Below are 19,486 nucleotides of genomic sequence, written 5' to 3'. Positions count from 1 at the left end.
TCCCGGGATCGAGTCCCACATCGGGCTCTCTGTAGGGAGCCTCCTTCTCCCTCTGCCTGTGTCTCTGGCTCTCTCTGTGTCTCTCATGAATAAATAAAATCTTTAAAAATAAAATAAAATAGGGACGACCGGGTGGCTCAATGGGTGAGCGTCTGCCTTTGGCTCAGGGCATTATCCTGGGGTCTGGGGATAGAGTCCCGCATTGGACTCCCTGCATGAAGCCTACTTCTCCCTCTGCCTATGTCTCTGCCTTTCTCTCTGTGTCTATCATGAATAAATAAAAAATATTTTAAAAATACATAAAATAAAATAAAATAATAAAATAAAATAAATAAAATAAAATAAAATAAAATAAAATAAAATAAAATAAAATAAAATAAAATAAAATAAAATAAAATACAGGTCCTCTGACCACAACGTCCAATTCTGTGAATTTACTTTAGAAAAACACTTCTGCATGTCCAGGGGGAGATGCGATGTTCAGCATTATCTTACAGGGAGAACCGGAAATCCCTTATCTATATAACATGACCATGCTGCACAATATCATATAAACGCTAAAATTCAGGTAGACCCGATCGTGTTCTGACACGGGGAGAAGTGTACACCATACTGCCAGGTGAACAACGCAAGCTGCAGGACTATATGAGAGCAGTGAAGTAAAAACAGAGCCAGTACATGGGCCAGATAGCAAATCTTGTTATATATAATCTACCACAATAAAAAGAAAATTGGGCTGAGGGGACAGAACAAAGAACAAACATAACATGTAAACGCAAAGGACGATGTCAGGATGCTTGCCTAGTGAGGTGGGGGGGGCACCCCAGTTGTATCTGGAAGGCCATCTCTCTGATAAGAATCACAGCCTAATTAAATATAGCCTAATTAAAAATACACCAAAATTGTAAAAGTGGTGATCTATGGAAATTCAGATTACATTTGATTTTAATTTTGTTTTAGGATTTTTGGTTTTTTTAATTATCTACCATTAACAATCTGAAAACTAGCAGGCACCTGGGTGGCTCAATTGGTTCAGCATCTGCCTTTGGCTCAGGGGCGTTATCTCAGGGTCCCTGGATTGAGCCCCGTGTGGGGCTCCCAGCTCAGTGGGGAGTCTGCTTCTCCGTCTCCCTCTGTCCCTCACCCCTGCTTGTCCCCCCCCCCCCATATCTCACTCAGTAAATAAATAAATAAATAAATATTTAAAAACAAAAACCTGAAACATATATTTATTTAGCCCAAGTAATCCAGGCTTGCTGCCCTCCAGGTGGGTGTAGACAGGTGGTCATAGTGCTGCTGGAGTAGAGCCCCTTAGAAACAGGCTGTGGACAGCGAGGCTAGAGACCTGGTCCCAGCTATGCACGCACCGATTTCAGGGAACACATGGACTCCAGACACCCACCAGTGAACCATGGACCCCAGGCTAAGAACCTGTGACTTAGACGACATCTAAGGCCACAGGAAGGGATGCTATCTGGCAGAGAACACGTGCTGGGATCAGCACAGATGGAGGACAGAGCCCAAGGGGCGCTGATGGCAAAGCCACCAGCTGTGAGTGCAGAGACAAGCCGTGAGGCCCGCAGGAGGGAGTGGATGGAGGCAGGTCCCCAAGCTCCATCTGTCCTGCCCCCTCCACACTGCTGTCATGTGGACTGCCCCTCAGTGAGCCCACAGATGAGGCCAGGTCCCACAGCCTGACCCAGCATCCTTGTCTCTACATAGCCCCAAACTCACTGGGCTGTGGCTCATCCCAAATGTGTCTTTTCCTCTGTTGCCTTGCTTCTGGCCATTCCCTTCTGCATAATCCCCAGCACATCCATCAGGGCCTCCTCTTTCCTTCCCAGCTGTCTTACAGTGATTCGCTGAGGAAAGAACACCAGAGTCAGAGGCCCCTCCATACATTCCATAGCCCAGCAGGAATAAGAGGTCCCTTCCCACAATCGGCCCTGAAGCTCTGGGCTTGTTCCCACGGTACCGAGTCCAGCAGGCGGGGTCTCTGCTGGTCAGCTGACCAAGCCAGGCCAGAAAGTCCCCGGAAGTCAGGTCTTCCTGGGTGGACTCTCCCTACCAGTGAAACCTGTAGAATAGACACCTCGAGGTTAATCTGGAGGCGTGGACTGTTCCCATGCATATGCACCATACTAACGAGCCACAGTGCATAGCTCTCTCTATGAAATCCAGCAAAGGATGCTGAAAGTTTCGGGGCCTCGGCTTTCCAAGGAGTATGCATTAGAACATTACAGATTAGTGCTCCCTGCAGACTCATTGGGTCACTCATGAGAGTATGGAATCAAATCTATGCTACTGCCTCCCCCACAGGGACGCCACACCAGCCCACAGTTAAGTCCACCTCTGACCCAGGCCTACAAAGGGGTGCATCTGGACACCAAATGTGCCATCAGGTTGGAAAGGCCTCACCGCAGCCCCACACAGGCCTGGACATCACGCTGCTGGCAGGCCACCCCACCTCACTGTTATCTGACAAGAGGGGCAGGGACATGGTGGGACCTTGAACTCTGGTTCAATCCAACCGGCCTTCTGAGGGATGAGCCAGGTGTTTAGCCTATTTATGAGCTCAAAGTACTAGCTACTGTGTCACCAAAGCTCCCCAAAGCGGGAAGGCCAGCAGGTAGCTGGAGAGTGCCCATGACTCGGCTGCCCTGCCAGCAAATCCAAGGCTCCCTGCAGGCCTTGGGCAGGGACAGTTCACCTGTCACCGGCCTGACAGCACCTCTACCCCCAAGGGACTGCTGTCAATGCCACTGGGCCTAAGACCCTCTGAATGTGGACAGTCATCACCTTAAGCATTTCACCAACTAAAGCAATGACCTTGAGACTAATTTTCCTCCTCTGGGAAGGTACTGGGTTGTCGTGTCCAGCTTTCACGACTAGTTAGACTATGGAAGCAGAAACTAATTGTAATTAATGGCTGAGGTTTTATTTCGTCAGGATTTTTTCAAAAATTACAGTTGGTGTGTGTCACCGTGTTTCCGGAGAAAAAAAGCGTTTTAGCAGCGAGGCAAGGCCAGGCGGTGATGTCAGAACAGGGGCTGCCACCCCAGCAGGGCCCGCACGGCCCGCCCGGCCCGCCCGCGCCCCCGGGACTCAGCCACGACCTTGGGGCCCCTCGGCTGCGCCCCGCGGCCAGCCCAGCGCCCGCCCCCACCGAGCCAGCGGGAAGCAGCTGCAGGGGGGCCGCTCCCAGGCCCCGGGGCCGTGCACGCCCTCCCCACCGCCCCGCCAACCCCGACCTGGGCCCCCACCGCGAGGCCCGCGCCCCCCGCCCTGCCCAGCTGCGCCCGCCCAAGGTCGGCGGGAGGGCCTGGGAGGGCCTGGGGGGGCCGCGGGGCCGGCGGGCGGGGGGCGCGGAAGGCCGCGGAAGGCCGCCGGGCTCGGGCTCGCACCTGCCCGAGCCCCCTCCCCGCGGCCGCGGCCCCTCTCCCCCTCTCCGGCGCGGCCCGAGCGGCCCGAGCGCCGCACTCACCCGGGCGACGCCATCAGCGCAGCGAGGTCTCGGCGCTGCCGCCGCCTCCGCTTCCTCCACCCGAGCGCCTCCGCCGGGGAGGGGCCTCACGCCGGCCACGGCCGCCCGCCCGGGCCGCTCTGGGCTGCGGGGGCGCGGGGAGGGGGCCCGCGGCGGCGGGGGGGGGGCAGGGGTGCGGGGAGGGGACCGCGCTCGGGATGGGGACGGGGCCGGCGGGGAGGGGGCCTGGGGCTTGGGAAGGGGCCCGGGGGTGCTGGCGGGGTGCCGCGCTCGGGGAAGGGGCCGGGGGCGCGGGGAGGAGGGCCGGGGGCGCAGGGGGCGGGCCGGGGGCGCAGGGGAGGGGGCCGCGCTCGGGGAGGGGGTCCGGAGGCGCAGGGAAAGGGGTGGGGAGGGGGCCGGGGCTCTGGGAGGGGGCGCTCTGGGAGGGGACCCGGGGCGGCGGGACGGGAGGCAAGGGCCCTCTGGGAGGGGGCTCGGGACAGCAGGGGGTGGGGGCCTCAGGTAGCAGGGGGTCATGGGAGGGTCCTGCTGTCGCCCCCAAAGGCCGAAGTTGGTGGTGGGGGTAGGCAGCACAGACTTGGCACCCAGACCAACTGGGTGCAGCTTTGACCCGCCCACCGCCCACCTGCCCTGGTGCCAGCAGGCCATGATTCCTGGAGGGGGAAAGACGGGGCCAAACCTGCCGAAAATCTGCCCCGGGGCCACGAAGCAACTGCGGGACCAGGTGAAGTGGACACCTCCCGACCACAGGATTGGATTTCCTCCGTAAAAGCCTTTTCCTTCACCCAGGAGAGCAAGGCGCTGTTACGACTATTAGCAAGCAGTAACCTATTATTTGCTGTGCTTTTTTTTTTTTTTTTTTAAGATTTTATTTATTTATTCATGAGAGACACAGAGAGAGAGAGGGAGGCAGAGACACAGGCAGAGGGAGAAGCGGGCTCCATGCAGGGAGCCGGATGTGGGACTCGACCCCGGGTCTCCAGGATCAGGCCCTGGGCTGAAGGCGGCACTAAACCGCTGAGCCACCCTGGCTGCCCCTTGCTGTGCTGTCTTGCACAAGTTGTCGCCCTCTCTGAGCCAGTTACCCCTTGTGTTCAGCCCTAAGGACTGTGGAGCACTGTGACCATCCCTTACCTTGTGTTTAGGAAGAGATAACAACCACGAGTCTGGGGATACTACAGAGGGTTTCACAGGCACCCCAGGAGTGCCTGAGCCTCAGTTCCTGTTCCAGCACAAAATTTTGAGAAATAAATGAGCTCTTGTAAGTGAAAACGCTTAACAAAAGCTTTGGAAAATGTCAACCACTGTTGACCACATTTCTGTGTTCTAGTAGACATTACTGATATTTGACGTAGGAAAGACCTGAGAGTTCCAAGCCAGGGCCAACAAAATTCTTGAGCCGTTTTTGGTACAAAAGCGTAGTTTTATTAAATCACGAGGTCGCCACCCTGGGAAGAAAGAGCGGCTCGGGGTCATGAGGAGGGACCCATTTTATACTTTCAAGTTGGAAGGCAGTTGGGATGGCATAAGTCTCTAAGGAATTTTTTTTTAAGATTTTATTTACTTATTTGACAGAGAGTGAGCAAACACAAACAAGGAGGAATAGCAGCAAGAGGGACAAGCAGTGTCACCATGGAGCAGGGAGTCTGGCCCACGATCCTGGGATCAGGGTCCTGACTTGAGCTGAAGGCAGCCACTTCACCCAGAGCTACCCAGGTGCTCCTCTAAGGAATTTGGAAGCCAAGTTTCCAGGACCCTGAGGGGGCTAGCTGTGGTTAGGATAAGATCATTTATTACCATCTAATAAAACCTGAGTCCTGAGCCCCTTCAGATAGACATGGTGGGCCATATGCTTGAGGGGGGATGCCAACATGTATCTTGGGGGCTTTAGAGATGAAGGAAGTTTCTAAAGGAACTTTTATATGTTAGAGGAGACTCACAGGGTCCTGGGGTCGGGCTAAGGTTGTCTTTGCCCTTAGCAGAGTATCCACATCAAGGCAGCTGATTCCCTAGCGGAAGGTCCCTCTGCCTGGTTCGAGGATGTGTCCGTGGGCTGCAGGAAGTAAGGAAATTTAATGATTTCTCTTCTGTCTTTGCTTCCTACATCAATAATTATTCTATTTCTACTGCTAATAAGAGACCTAAGAGCAAAGCAAAGACAGGAGCCTAAGGCAGGGGTTGAAATCTGGACTCCACCCATAAGCAACTCTGCAATCCCAGCAACAGAGAACCTTCTCAGGGCTGGAGTTTTCTCATTGGAAAAATGGGGCAAAAATTGGCCTTCCTCTCTCTGAGGGTTGAATGAGTTAGAATTTGTAAAGTGAGTAATATTTTGGCTGGTACATGGTCTCTTTCCCTTCCTGAGAATCCATCCGTTTTGAGCATCTTTGTTCCCGGGAAAGATGGAAGGTCAAGAAATTGCTACCTTAAATTAGAAGGTAATTAATGCTCTGTAAAGTTAGCTAAGTAAAGCCATAGGAGCTATGAGCCGCAAATTGGGAATAAATCCAAGAGGACCAGGATTACAAAGACTGAGGAGGAGGCAACTGCTAAATGGTCTGATTCAAGGTAGTGAGGGAGGGCAGATAATTTTTTTAAAAAAACTTATTTGATTTAAAAATACAAATATTTTTATATATTCATATATTTTTAAAGTAATAACTAAATATAAGTTCACTGAAATATTCTTCTTCAACATGAATTTTAGGGAGTATGTGCCATTTCACCGCCTGGTGAATGATCATGTTTTAACCAACCCCTACTCTTGAACATAAATACTGCTGCCAGTATTCATTAGTATAAGAAATATGGACAATAAATATCTCCACCCATGATTATTTCCTTAAGCCAAGTTTCTAGGAGTTGAATTTCTAGGTCAGATGATATCAGCATTAAGTCTTTTCAGATACATATATAATATACATACATACACACAGATACACAAATATACATACACTTACATGTACTTACATGTGTGTACACACATTCATCTATATGCACATAGACACACACAGATTACTCTCCCAGCGGCCACCAACACTGATGAGAGTGCCAGTTTCCTAAAACTTGCTCTATAATTTAACAATTTCTCTTGTTGCCAACTTGATAGATTAAAAACTAGTATTTTTGGTAAAATGGCAGACTAGGAAGTTGCCAGCTCTCATTTCTCCACAGAAAAGTGAAGAAAACCTGAAACTGTCTGAACTCATTTTGTAGTTGCTCCCACTCCTTCCCTAGGTAGCAGTGCGCTTGGCCTTGAGCATCCCTGTATCCCAGTCCCCAGACTCACTGCCTTGGATGGGCCTGGTCTGCATACTACCATGCAGCAAATGGTAAAGGGAGTCCCTCACAGTGAAATGATAGAATGATAAATCATAATTCACAGCAGTATGAAGGTGTAAAGATCTCTTATAAAGATAAATTTACAGGCAAATACAAAAATCAAAATTTTAATTTTGGTAGTAACTCCACTTTTTATTTTCAATAGGACTTAAAAGACACATGCATAAAAATCATTGTTACAATTATATGTTACTAGGCACAGTGTATAAAAATGTAATTTGTGGGGGCACCTGTGTGGCTCAGTAGGTAAAGCATCTGTCTTCAGCTCACGTCATGATCCCAGGCTCTTGGGATCAAGGCCTGTGTTGGGCTCCCTGCTCAGTGGGAAGTCTGCTTCTCTTTCTTCCTCTCCCTCTGTGATCTCTCCTGCTCTCTATCAAATAAATAAAAATTTTTTAAAATGTAATTTGTGATATTAATAACTTAAAGGAGAAATAACTAAAGTATAGAGTTTTTGTATGCAGTTGAGGTGTTCATTAAAATTAGATTTTATAAATTTAGGATGTTCTATGTAATCCCCATGGTATCCACAAAGAAAATATCTTTTTTTTTAAAGATTTTATTTATTCATTCATGAGAGACACACACACAGAGAGAGAGAGAGAGAGAGAGAGGTAGAGACACAGGCAGAGGGAGAAGCAGGCTCCATGCAGGGAACCCGATGCGGGACTCGATCCTGGGACTCCCAAGATCACGCCCTGGGCTGAAGGCAAGCACTAAACCGCTGAGCCATCCAAGGATCCCCAAGAAAAAATCTATAGAATATACAGAAGAGTATATACTGAAGGCAATCAAAACATGTCATTACAAAAAATCAGCTGACCAGAAATAAGGCACTAATAGAAGAGAAACAAAGCTATAAGGCAAAACAATAATAATTTTTAAAAAGACAAAATGAAAAATAAATAAATAAAAATAAGACAAAATGGCAGTAGTAAATTCCTCATCAGCAATTATTTCAAATGTGAATGGATTCAATTGTCCAATCAAAAGGCAGAGATTGGCAGAATGGATTTTTAAAAAAAACAATCCAAAAATATACTGGGTATGAGAGACTCACCTTGAGTCTCAAGATGGAAAAAGATTGGAAGTGAAAGGATGGTAAAAGATGTTCATGCAAATAGGAACCAAGAAAGTTGGGTAAGCTACTTAGATAAAATAGACTTTAGATTAAAACTGTTATAAGAGGGCAGCCCCAGTGGTGCAGCGGTTTAGCGCCGCCTGTAGCCCAGGGTGTGATCCTGGACACCCGGGATCGAGTCCCACGTTGGGCTCCCTGCATGGAGCCTGCTTCTCCTTCTGCCTGTGTCTCTGCCTCTCTCTCACTCTCTCTGAATAAATAAATAAATCTTAAAAAAAAAAAAACTGTTATAAAAGATAAAGGAAGACCTTATATATTTTTAAAAATAATCAATTCACCAAGACATAACAATTATAAACATATATGCACCAAATAAAGAGCCCCAAATTATATGAAGCAAATATCACAGAATTGAAGGGAAAACTAGTTCTATAATAATACGTGGATATTTCAATCGTCATTTTCCACAGTAGATAGAAAAACCACGGAGAAGATCAAGAAGAAAATAGAGGACCTGGAGCATACAAATCAATTGTATCCCACAGACACATACAGAACACCACACTCAGCACCAGCATAACACATTCTTCTCAAGTGTATGTGGAACATTCTCCAGAAAAGACCACATGTCAGGTCACAAAACAAGTCTTAATAAATCTTTTTAAAAATACCTCAATCATTAGAAATATCTTTTCTTATCACAGTGGGATGAAACTAAACATCAAAAATACAAAATGGGAAAATTCACAAATATGTGGAAATTAACATACCCATAAACAACTGACAAAGGATAAGTCACAAGGGAAACTAGGAAATACCTAGACAAAAATAAAAACACAACATATCCAAACATGTGATACAGCAAAAATAGTGCTGAGGGAATTTTATGCATGTAAATATCTGTTATGAAAGAAGAAAAATCGCAAATCAGTAACCTAACACTATGCATCAAGGAGGGAAAAATGAGTACACCGTCCGCAAAGCTTAGCAAAAAGAAGGAAATAATAAAGACTAGAAAAGAAAAAATAACAGAAAAATAGAAACCAATGAAATAACAAGCTGATTCTTTGTAAAGATCAAAATTAACAAACTTTTAGCTAAATTCACAAAGGACAGAAGACATAAATCACTAAAATCAGAAATGAGGGATCCCTGGGTGGCGCAGCGGTTTGGCGCCTGCCTTTGGCCCAGGGCGCGATCCTGGAGACCCGGGATCGAATCCCACGTCGGGCTCCCGGTGCATGGAGCCTGCTTCTCCCTCTGCCTGTGTCTCTGCCTCTCTCTCTCTCTCTCACTGTGTGCCTATCATAAATAAATAAAAATTAAAAAAAAAAAAATTAAAAAATAAAATAAAATAAAATCAGAAATGAAAGTAGAGACATTACTACTGATTTTACAGAAATCAAAAGTATTATAAGAGAATACTACAAATGGTTGTATACCAACAAATTGTATAACCTAAATGAAAAAACTAATTTCCTGGAAACATGATCAACTGAATAATGAAGAAATAGAAAATCTGAGTATATCTATAACAAGACATGGAAGTAGTAATCAAAAAAACCTCCCAACAAGGAAAACCATGGACCAGATGGTTTCAATGGTTAATTCTATAAAACATTTAAAAAATATAACATTGGGATGCCTGGGTGGCTCAGCAATTGACTGTCTGCCTTTGGTTCAAGGCATGATCCCAGGGTCCGGGGATCAAGTTCCACATCGGGCTCCCTGCATGGAGCCTGCTTCTCCCTCTGCCTCTCTCTCTCTCTCTCTCTCTCTCTCTGTCTATCATAAATAAAAATAAATTAAAAAAAAAAAAGAACCAGACCCTTCCTTTTCTGAAGGCAAGAATCACTTTGTATAAATAAAAAAAAAATTACTCAGAATTGGTAGAAAAAGAAAACTAAACATACAAGTTAAAACAATAAAACTCTTGGAAAAAACAAAGGGGCAAAGCTTCATGACATTGTATTTAGCAATAATTCTTTTGGATATGACATCAAAAGCACAGGCAACAAAAGAAAAACCTTGATCAACTAGACTTCATCAAAATTTAAAAGTTTTGTGCATCAAAGGACATTATCGAAAGAGTGAAAAGATAACCCATAGAATGGGAGAAGATATTTGCAAATTATATACCTGATAAGGGATTAATATCCAAAATATATAAGGTACCCCTTCAACTCAACCACAAAAAAACTCCAAACAACCCAATTAAAAAAACAGGCAAAGGGCTTGAATTGACATTTCTCCAAGGAAGATATACTTAATGGCAATTGAAATATGCTCAACATCTTTAGTCATTAAAGAAATGCAAATAAAAAAAAACACAGTGAAATACCACCTCCCACATACTAAAATGGCTATCACCAAACAATGGAAAATATCAAGTGTTGATGATGATGTGGAGAAATTGGGACCTTAGTACTTTGTTGGTGGGAATGAAAAATAGTTCAACTACTGTGGAAAACAGTTTGACAGTTGCTAAAAATGCTAAACATAGAAATAGCATATTATCCAGCAATTCTGCTTCTGGGTATATATCCCAAAGAAGTGAAAGAAGGAACTCAGACACTTGTACATGGTTCACAGTAGTAGGTATTCACAATGGTGAAAGAGTGAAAACAACCTGAATGCCCCTAACAACTGAATGGATAAACAAAATATGGTATTAACATAAAATGGAATATTATTCATTCATAAGAAGTGGAATTCTGATACATGCTAAAACATGGATAAACCTAGAAAACAAGCTATGTGAAGTAAGTCAGACATAAAAGGATACTGTGGGACTCCACTTATATGAGGAACCTAGAGGCAAACTAACAAACAGATACAGAAAGTGAATTAGGGGTTGCCAGGGGCCAGAGATGGGGGAATGGGAGTTACTGCCTGGTAGTTACAGAGTCTCTAGAATGATAAAGTTTTATAAATAGTGATGTCATGTTTGGACAACATTGGGAATGTAATGAATGCCACAGAACCATACACTTAAAACGATTACAATGGTAAGTTTTATGTTGTATATATTTTGCCAAAACAAAAAAAAAATTGAAGAGAATCTATCTGAAAATCTCAGAAATTTAAGAAATACATTGTTGAAAGAAAGGTCTGAAAGATTAGATTTCCTAAAAACAATGTAAAACTCTGGAAAATTATTCTAATTTTAAATTAAAAAATGAATTGGTAAGAAAGCTGTGAATCCTCTGGTCAGGTCACAGAAGCAAAGAGGAGAGCCTAGAAAGTGATAACAGCTTACTTCTCTTGGAGGCCTTCACCAGACCAGAGAATCTGCATTTGGGATTTCATGGCTTCAGGTGTCTGAGGAACAGAAGACAACTCTCAGGACCCATGCAAGGCAGGGACTGTAAAAGAGCAGCCTCCATCCCTAAGGCTGGGACTCCAAAGGGTCATACCTATAGTTTTAACAGTGAAATAGAAATAATTGGCCTCCACCCCAGAGGAGAGCTGAGGGTCTCCAATTTGGTTTAGGGAAGGATTACTTCTGAGAATATGGAAACCACAAGTGGCCCTTACATGGCTCTGCAGCCTGAATTCACACCACCTGGGTAATCTGAAAATTGAGAAGCAACTTTGGAGTGATTCTGGGTTGAGAGTGCTTCCAGAGCCTGGAAGAAACAAACACAAATTTCCTTTGGAAGGATCCACATTCATTCTGGACATAGAAAATTTATGAAATAAAATTCCAAAGAAAAAATCCAAATAAATTTTGAGAGTCAAAAAATAACACAAACAGAAACAAGACACCATGAATCAGAAAAAAACTGGAACAGACTTTTAAGAATCTCTATTAATGGAATTATTAGACACAGACTTTACCATAACTATGTTTAATACTTTAAAACAGGTAAAAGATAATCTTGAAATATACACAAAAGAGGATGCGCTTTGAAAAACAATCAAAATTTAAATAAAATAGAATTGAAATTACATGTAATGGATGGATTTAATAGCAAATTAGACATACTGATATTAGTGAAATGGAAAATAGAACTGAAAAAATTATCAGTAATGGAGCAAAACGTCAAAGAGAAGGAAAATATGAAGAAGGGTTAAGAAACACAGAAGATAAAATCAGAAGGTCTAATATATATATAATTAAGGACCCAGAGGGTAAAAGAGGGAAAACAGAGAAGCAATATCTGAAAAGATAGTAACTAAGAATTTTCCAGAACTGATGAAAGATGCAACCTTACAGATTCAAAGGGCTAAACAAATCTCAAGAGCGACAAATAAGGGCAGTCCCCTTGGTTCGGCGGTTTAGCACCGCCTTCAATCCAGGGCATGATCCTGAAGACCCTGGATCAAGTCCCAAGTCGGGCTCCCTGCGTGGAGCCTGCTTCTCCCTCTGCCTGTGTCTCTGCTTCTCTCTCTGTGTGCGCCTCTATGAATAAATAAATAAAATATTTTTTTAAAAAAAGAGGGACAAATAAAAAGAAATCCACACCTGGTTACATAAGAGTGAAATGCATAAAATCAAGAGGATGTACTTTAGGCAAGAGGAAATTGGCAGATGGAAGATCAGGGCTGCATGAAGTAATCAAGAGCACAGGAAATAGTAATTTAAACAAACATTGGCTTTAAAAACAATAACATATTGTGTTACATTAAAAACAACTTTGAAGGGCAGCCCTGGTGGCACAGCGGTTTGGCGCTGCCTGCAGTCCAGGGCGTGATCCTGGAGACCCGGGATCGAGTCCCATGTCAGGCTCCTGCATGGAGCCTGCTTCTCCCTCTGCCTGTGTCTCTGCCTCTCTCTCACTCTCTCTCTCTGTGTTTAATAAATAAATAAATAAATAAATAAATAAATAAATAAATAAATCTATCTTAAAAAAAATTAAATAAAAACAACTTTGAAGCAAGAGTTGTAGGAAAAGTAATGGTCTCCCAAAGATGCCCACATCCTAATCCCCATCGCCTATGAATATGTCATGTCACATGGGCAAAACAGCCCAAATTCACCATCTTCCAGTTCTGTAGGTTAGAAGGTGTTGGCAAGGCTGTTCTCCTTGCCTTAGCCCCCTGGGGAGAACTGTTCCCTTACCTTTCCCAATTTCTAGAGGTGGCCTGTTGATCCTATCTCATAGCCCCTTCCTCATTCTTTAAATCTAGCAGCCTTCATCTCATCTTTTCTTCTGCCTCTGTCTACCTTCACAGACCCTGGTAATGACATTGCCCCTTCCCCTAATCCAGATAATTACTTCATATTAAATTCAGCCAATTACTAACCTTAATTCCATCTGCAACTGTAATTTTTCTTTGCCATCATCCAATGCTTGAGAAGCATACACACACACACACACACACAAACCTATAAGCATAAAGAATACATGAAGAAAAGAACTTGACCTAACATACATATATAGAATATTATACTCAACATCTATAGAAAAAGCATTCTTTCGAGTGCACATGTAACACATCCCCACTCCCTTCCCCTCTGACAACCATCAGTTTGTTCTGTATATCAAAGTCAATTTCTTGATTTCTCTCTCTCCTTTGTTCCTTAAATTCCACATATGAGTGGAATCATATGGTATTTGTCTTTCTCTGACTGACTTATTTCAATAAAGGGTTAGTATCCACAATATATAAAGAACTTACACAACTCAACACCCCCCAAAATTATCCAATTTTAAAAATAGGCAGAAGATATGAACAGACATTTCTTCAAAGGAAATAGACAGATGGCTAACAGACACATGAAAAGACATTCATCATCAGTTATCATCAGGGATGTACAGGTTTATTTCTGAGCTAATCTGCTCCAGCAGTCTAAATGGCTATCATATACCAACACCACACCATTTTGACTACAGTAGCTTTGTAGTAAGTTTTGAAATCAGGAACCGTAAGTCCTCCAGATTTGATCTTTTTTTTCAAGATTGTTTTAGCTATTCACTGTTCCTTGAGATTCTGTATAAATTTTAGAATGGATTGAGGGGAAAAAATCACTAGGATTTTGACTGATTGCACTGAATATGTAGATCACTTGGGTAATACATCTTAATGATACTGTCTTCCAGTCCACAAACATGGGATGTATTTCCATTTATTTATATTTCTTTTATTTCTTTCAGCAATATTCTGAAGTTTTCATTGTATAAGTCTTTCATCTTGGTTAATTCTTAAATACTTCATTCTTTTTATGCTATTATAAATAGAAATGCTTTTGTATTTATTGATTCATTTATTCAGAGAGTACAGGAGTGGTGGGGAAGGGCAGAGGGAGAGGGAGAGAGAATCCCAAACAGGCTCCACACTCAGTGCAGAGCCTGACACAGGCTGTATCTCATAACCCTGAGATCACGGCCTGAGCCAAAATCAAGAGTCAGATGCTTAACTGACTGAGCAACCCAGGCACCCCAAGAACTGTCTTCATAATTTCCTTTTCAGTTTGCTCATTGTTAGTGGATGGAATTGCAACTGGTTTCTGTATTAATTTTGTTATCTTATTACTTTGCTGAATTCATTTATTAAATAGTTTTGCAGCATCTTTAGGATCTTCATCTAAGATCGTATCATCTGCAGAGATTTTACTTTTTTCTTTCCACTTTGGATGCCTTTATTTTTCTTGCCTAACTGTTCTAGATAGATCAGTGGGCATCCTTGCCTCAGTCTTTCACCATTGAGTGTTAAGTTTGCTATGTTTTTCATGTATAGCTTTTATTACATGGAGGTAGTTTCCTATTATTTCTAGTTTGTTGCATTTATCATACAAGAATGTTTTTTTTTTCATACAAGAATGTTGAATTTGACACATGCCTTCCCTGCATCAAATGAGATGATCATGTGTTTTTCCCTTCATTTTATTGATGTATTGCACCATACTGATTGATTTGCATAATTTGAACCACTGTGCATACCAAGAATTAATCTCTCTTGGTCATGATTATAAAATCCTTTTAAAATGCTGAATTGTTCACTAGAATTGTGTTGGGGATTTCTGCAACAATGTTCAAAAGGAACATTGTAATTTTCTATAGTTTTTGTCAGGGTTTGGCCATTAGAGTAAAGCCAGTCTCATAGAATGAGTTACAAAGTGTTCTCTTCAATTTTTTGGAAATGTTTCAAAAGTTATTCTTCTTGGGGTGCCTGGGTGGCTCAGTGGTTGAATGTCTGCCTCAGCTCAGGTCATGACCTGGGGTCCTAGGATCCAGTCCTGCATCAGGCTCCCAGGAGGAAACCTGTTTCTCCCTCTGCCTGTGTCTCTGCCTCTCTCTGTGTGTCTCTCATGAATATATAAATAAAATCTTTTAAAAACTTTTTAAAAAGTTTTTCTTCTAAAAAAAAAAAAAAAAGTTGTTATTCTAAATTTTTGATAGAATTCACCAGTGAAACCATCAGGACTAGCACTTTTTTTTTGCTGGGAGATTTTTTTAAAAAAATTATTTATTCATGATAGTCACAGAGAGAAAGACAGAGAGGCAGAGGCACAGGCAGAGGAGAAGCAGGCTCCATGCAGGGAGCCCGATGTGGGACTCGATCCCAGGTCTCCAGGATCGCGCCCCGGGCCAAAGGCAGGCACCAAACTGCTGCGCCACCCAGGGATCCCTAGTTTTTTTTTTATTACTGATTCAATCTCCTTACTAATAACAGGTCTTTTTAGATTATTTCTTTATGATTTAGTCTTGGCAGATTTTGTGCTTCCAGAAATTTGTCCATTTCATCTAGATCATCCAATTTTTCAGCATACAATTGTCCATGTGCTCTCTTAAATCATCTTCTATTTCTGTAGAATCACTATTAATGTCCTCACTTTCGTTTCTAATTTTAGTAACTTGAGACTTCCTTTTCTCTTAATCCACCTAACTAAAAGTTTGTCTATTTGGTTGATCATTTCAAAGAACCAACTTTTGGTTTCATTTTCTCTGCCATTTTCCTATTCTCTATTTCACTGACCTCTGCTCTAATCTTTATTTCTTTCCTTTTGCTAGCTGTGGCTTTAGCATATTCTTTTTCTAGTTCCTCACATTGAAAATCCTTGTTGTTTTGAGATCTTTCTTGTTTCTAATGTAGACTTTTTAGCTATAAATTTCCCTCTTAGCACCACTTTCAATGCACCCCATGAGTTTTGTATGTCATGTTTTTGTTCTAATTTGTCTAAGTATTTTCAAATTTCCCTTGTGATTTCATCTTCATCTGTTGTTTAAAAGTGTTTTTTAGTGTCCACAATTTTGTGTTTTTTAGTTTGTCATTGGCTTCTAACTTTACCCATTGTGGTCGGAGAAGACACTTTGGATTACAACTAACTCTTAAAATCTTTTGAGTTAATTTATGGCCATCCATATGGTCTATCCTGGAAAATTTCCCATGTCCACTTAGAAGCAGGTGTATGCTGTGTAGTTAGGTGGAGTGCTCTGTATGTGTCTATTAGAACTAGTTGGATTATTGTATTGATTAAGTCTTTTTTCCTTTGTCTTCTGTCTCATTGTTCTATTATTTTAAGTAGGGTACTGAAGTCTCCCACTGTTATTGTAAAACTATTTCTCCCTTCAATTCTGTCACTTTTTGCTTCATATATTTTGATGGTCTGTCATTAGTGCATAAATGTTTATAATCACTATATCTTCTTGCTGTTAAAATGTTTGTTAATATGTAATGTCTTTCTTTTCTCTTGTAAGCTTTGTTGATTTAAAGTCTATTTTTTCTGCAATTAGAATAGTCTTTAGTGCTCTCTTTTGGTTACTTATTTGCATGGAATATCTATATTCATTTTCAAGTGGTCTGTATCTTTAGATCTCAAGTAAGTCTCTTGTAAACAGACATATAGTTTGATTATGTGCTTTCATCCATTCTGCCAATCTCTGCTTTTTAATTGGAAAGTTGAATCCATTTACATTTAAAGTAATTACTGATATGAAGGGACTTACTTATGTCATTGTGTTATTTGTTTTCTATATGTCCTATTGCGTTTTTGTCCTTCATTTCCTGTATCCTATCATCTTTTGTGTTCAGTTGATTTTTTTTTTTTTTTTTGGTAGCAAAATGTTTAAGTTCCTTATTACTTTCCTTTTGAGTATATTCTATAGCTATTTTCTTGTGGCTGCCACGGCAATTAACACTTAATATCCTAAAGTTGTAACATTCTAAACTGAATTTATAGCAGCTTAATTTCAATAATATACAAAACAGCCGTTCCTCTACAATGTCCTCCAACCCTTTTGGTTGTTAATGTCACAAAATCACATCTTTATGCATTGTATACTCCAAAACATAAATTACTATTTTAAATGCATTAGTCTCTTAAATTATATAGAAAATATGATTTGGAGTTACAAATCAAAGTTACAGTAATAATTACATTAGTAATCAGGGTTTGTTGTGTTTTTTTTTTTTCATTTAAATGCATTGGTACCATACATCCCATAGAAAAGAAAAACTACAGTTACAAGCTATTACAATAATCCCAGCTTTTATAATTGTCCATGTATTTATTTTTACTGGGATCTTTATGTCTCTTCATGACTTCAGGTTAAATGTGTAGTGTTCTCTCATTTTGCAGAACTCTCTCAAGCATTTCTTGCAGGGCAGGTCTAGTGGTCACAAACTCCCTCAACTTTTGTTTGATCTACTAATGTCTGGACTTCTCCCTCACTTTTGAAGGACCATTTTGCTGAATATAGGATTCTTGGTTGAGAGGTTTTTTTTTTTCCTTTGAGCACTTAAAATATACCTGCCCATTGTCTTCTAGCTTCCAAAGTTTCTGATTTAAAAAAAAATAAAAATAAAAATAAAAAGCCTGCAGCTGATCTCTGAGGATCACTTGTTTGTGACAATTGTCTTTTCTCTTGCTGCTTTTTCTTTGGCTTTTGAAAGTTTGATTATAATGTATCTTGGAGTGTCTTTTTGAGTTCATCTTACTTGGAATTTGTTGAGCTTCTTGGCTGTTTATAGTCATGTCTTTCTTCAAATCTGGGAAGCTTTCAGACACCATTTCATCAAATATTCTCTCTGCCCCTTTCTTTCTTCTTTGAGACTCCCACAGTGCATATGTTGATGCTTTGGATGGTTTCCCATAGACACAGGCTGTTATTTGCTATTTTCCATCTTTTTCTGATCCTGAACCTCAATAATTTCCATCGTCTTATCTTAAAGTACTGATTTACCTTTTGCCAACTCAAATCTGCCTTTGACTCCTCGTGATTTTACTTCAGTTATTGTACTTTTCAGCTTCAGAATTTCATTTTAGGTTCTTTTTAGATTTTCCATCTCTTAATGGATACCTGCACTTTGTTCTCACATTGTTTCCTTGACTTTCTCCACATCTTCCTCTAGTCCTTTTAGCATCTTTAAGACCATTATTTTAAAGTCTTTGCCTAATATATCATCCAATTAGTCTTTACAGGAACAGATTCTGTTGTGTATTTTTTCCTTTGGATAAGCCATACTTTCCTGTCTCTTAGCCTTGTGACATTTTGTTGAACACTGGACATTTGAATCTAATAATGTGATAACTCTGAAAGTCAGATTCTTCCCCTTCCCCAAGGTTTTCTAGGTTTTGTTGTTTTTGTTTCTTTTTGATTGTTATACCCAATCTGTGCCCAGGATCAGCCCAAGTATAGATTTGACATCTTCTTATTTCTTTTCCTTGGGCACGCACAATCACTTTCAAATTTTCCCTATATCTGCAGGAGTTTCTGAATACCTTAGTCTTTAATGCCCAGTTCCCCACTCCACACACACACACACACACACACACACACACAGCAAAAAATGAAGGGATGAAAAGGAGGAAAGGGCACTGGCCCTTTAATATAGCCTATAAGACACTTGAGCCCGATGGGGAGGTGCAATAATGATGGCTCCCTGCCTCTCTGCACCTCTATGGTCAGAAGCAGCAATCAGGGATCAGAGGAAAGATCCCTGATATTCGGAGGACAGAATCCTCCTTGCCTGCGTGGCTCCCACAAGGTGTGTGCAAGCTGGACCAGGAACGTGGCTGCCTGTCAAGTGGCTGGGGGTTGGCAATCTATAGCTACTACCATCCTAGAATTGAAATCGAGTAAAACCGACTGGCCAAGCCTTCCCCTGAAAGTTGCAAGCTTTCAACAGACTCCACAGTTCCAAAATAGTTACATCACATGATTCTGCACTGTATGTTGTCCACACAAGGAAACGGATTCCTGATGCTTTTGACTCTACCAACTTCCTAGAATCCTCCTTAGTCTTTTGGTGGTGGTGGTCTTTTCAAGAAAAAAATTCAAAAACTTGTTTTCTATTCTATATTTTGTTCATCTCTGATCTTTACTATTTTTTTCTCCTTGCTTTGGGTTTAATTTCTCCACTTCTGAAAGACAGTTTTGGTGAACATAGCATTCTTGGCTAACAGATTTTTTTTTTCTTTCACCACTTTGAATATGCTAGCCTACTGACTTCTGGCCTCCAAAGTTTCAGGTGAAGAATCTGGTGAGTCTTATTGAACATCCTTTTCAGGTAATGAGTCACTTCTCTCTTGCTGCTTTCAATAGTCTCTGTGTTTTTGTTTTCAACAATTTATGTGCCTCCATGTGGATCTCCTTGAATTCATCTTATTTTGAGTTTGTTAGGGTTCTTGG

General features: G+C 41.7%; 1 protein-coding gene across 12 annotated transcripts in view; it reads right to left on the bottom strand.

Annotated features, from left to right (window-relative positions):
* Positions 1-19,486, bottom strand: part of LOC121490175 (up-regulator of cell proliferation) — a 51,351-nt gene that overhangs the window by 19,683 nt on the left and 12,182 nt on the right. For 5 of the 12 annotated variants that reach the window (XM_041753907.1, XM_041753908.1, XM_041753899.1 and 2 more), the window contains exons 1-3: positions 3,485-3,619; positions 1,976-2,077; positions 1,735-1,862 (exon numbers count right to left, since the gene is read on the bottom strand). The exons of 2 other annotated variants lie outside the window; for them this stretch is intronic. Coding sequence is in view for 4 of the 10 variants with exons in the window: in XM_041753897.1 (XP_041609831.1) it covers positions 1,735-1,816 (82 nt within the window). In the remaining 6 variants the exon portion in view is untranslated. Of the gene's footprint in view, positions 1-1,734; positions 1,863-1,975; positions 2,078-3,484; positions 3,620-5,424; positions 5,538-7,056; positions 7,104-19,486 lie in introns of those variants that run through there. 5 more of the 12 variants (XM_041753900.1, XM_041753898.1, XM_041753901.1 and 2 more) reach the window with 5 other exon arrangements.

This window comes from Vulpes lagopus, chromosome 4 (genome assembly GCF_018345385.1).
Source record: "Vulpes lagopus strain Blue_001 chromosome 4, ASM1834538v1, whole genome shotgun sequence".
In the NCBI taxonomy this organism is placed as follows: Eukaryota; Metazoa; Chordata; class Mammalia; order Carnivora; family Canidae; genus Vulpes; species Vulpes lagopus.
Note: the sequence above shows the minus strand (reverse complement) of the source record. Positions and strands in the feature narration are given on the sequence as shown.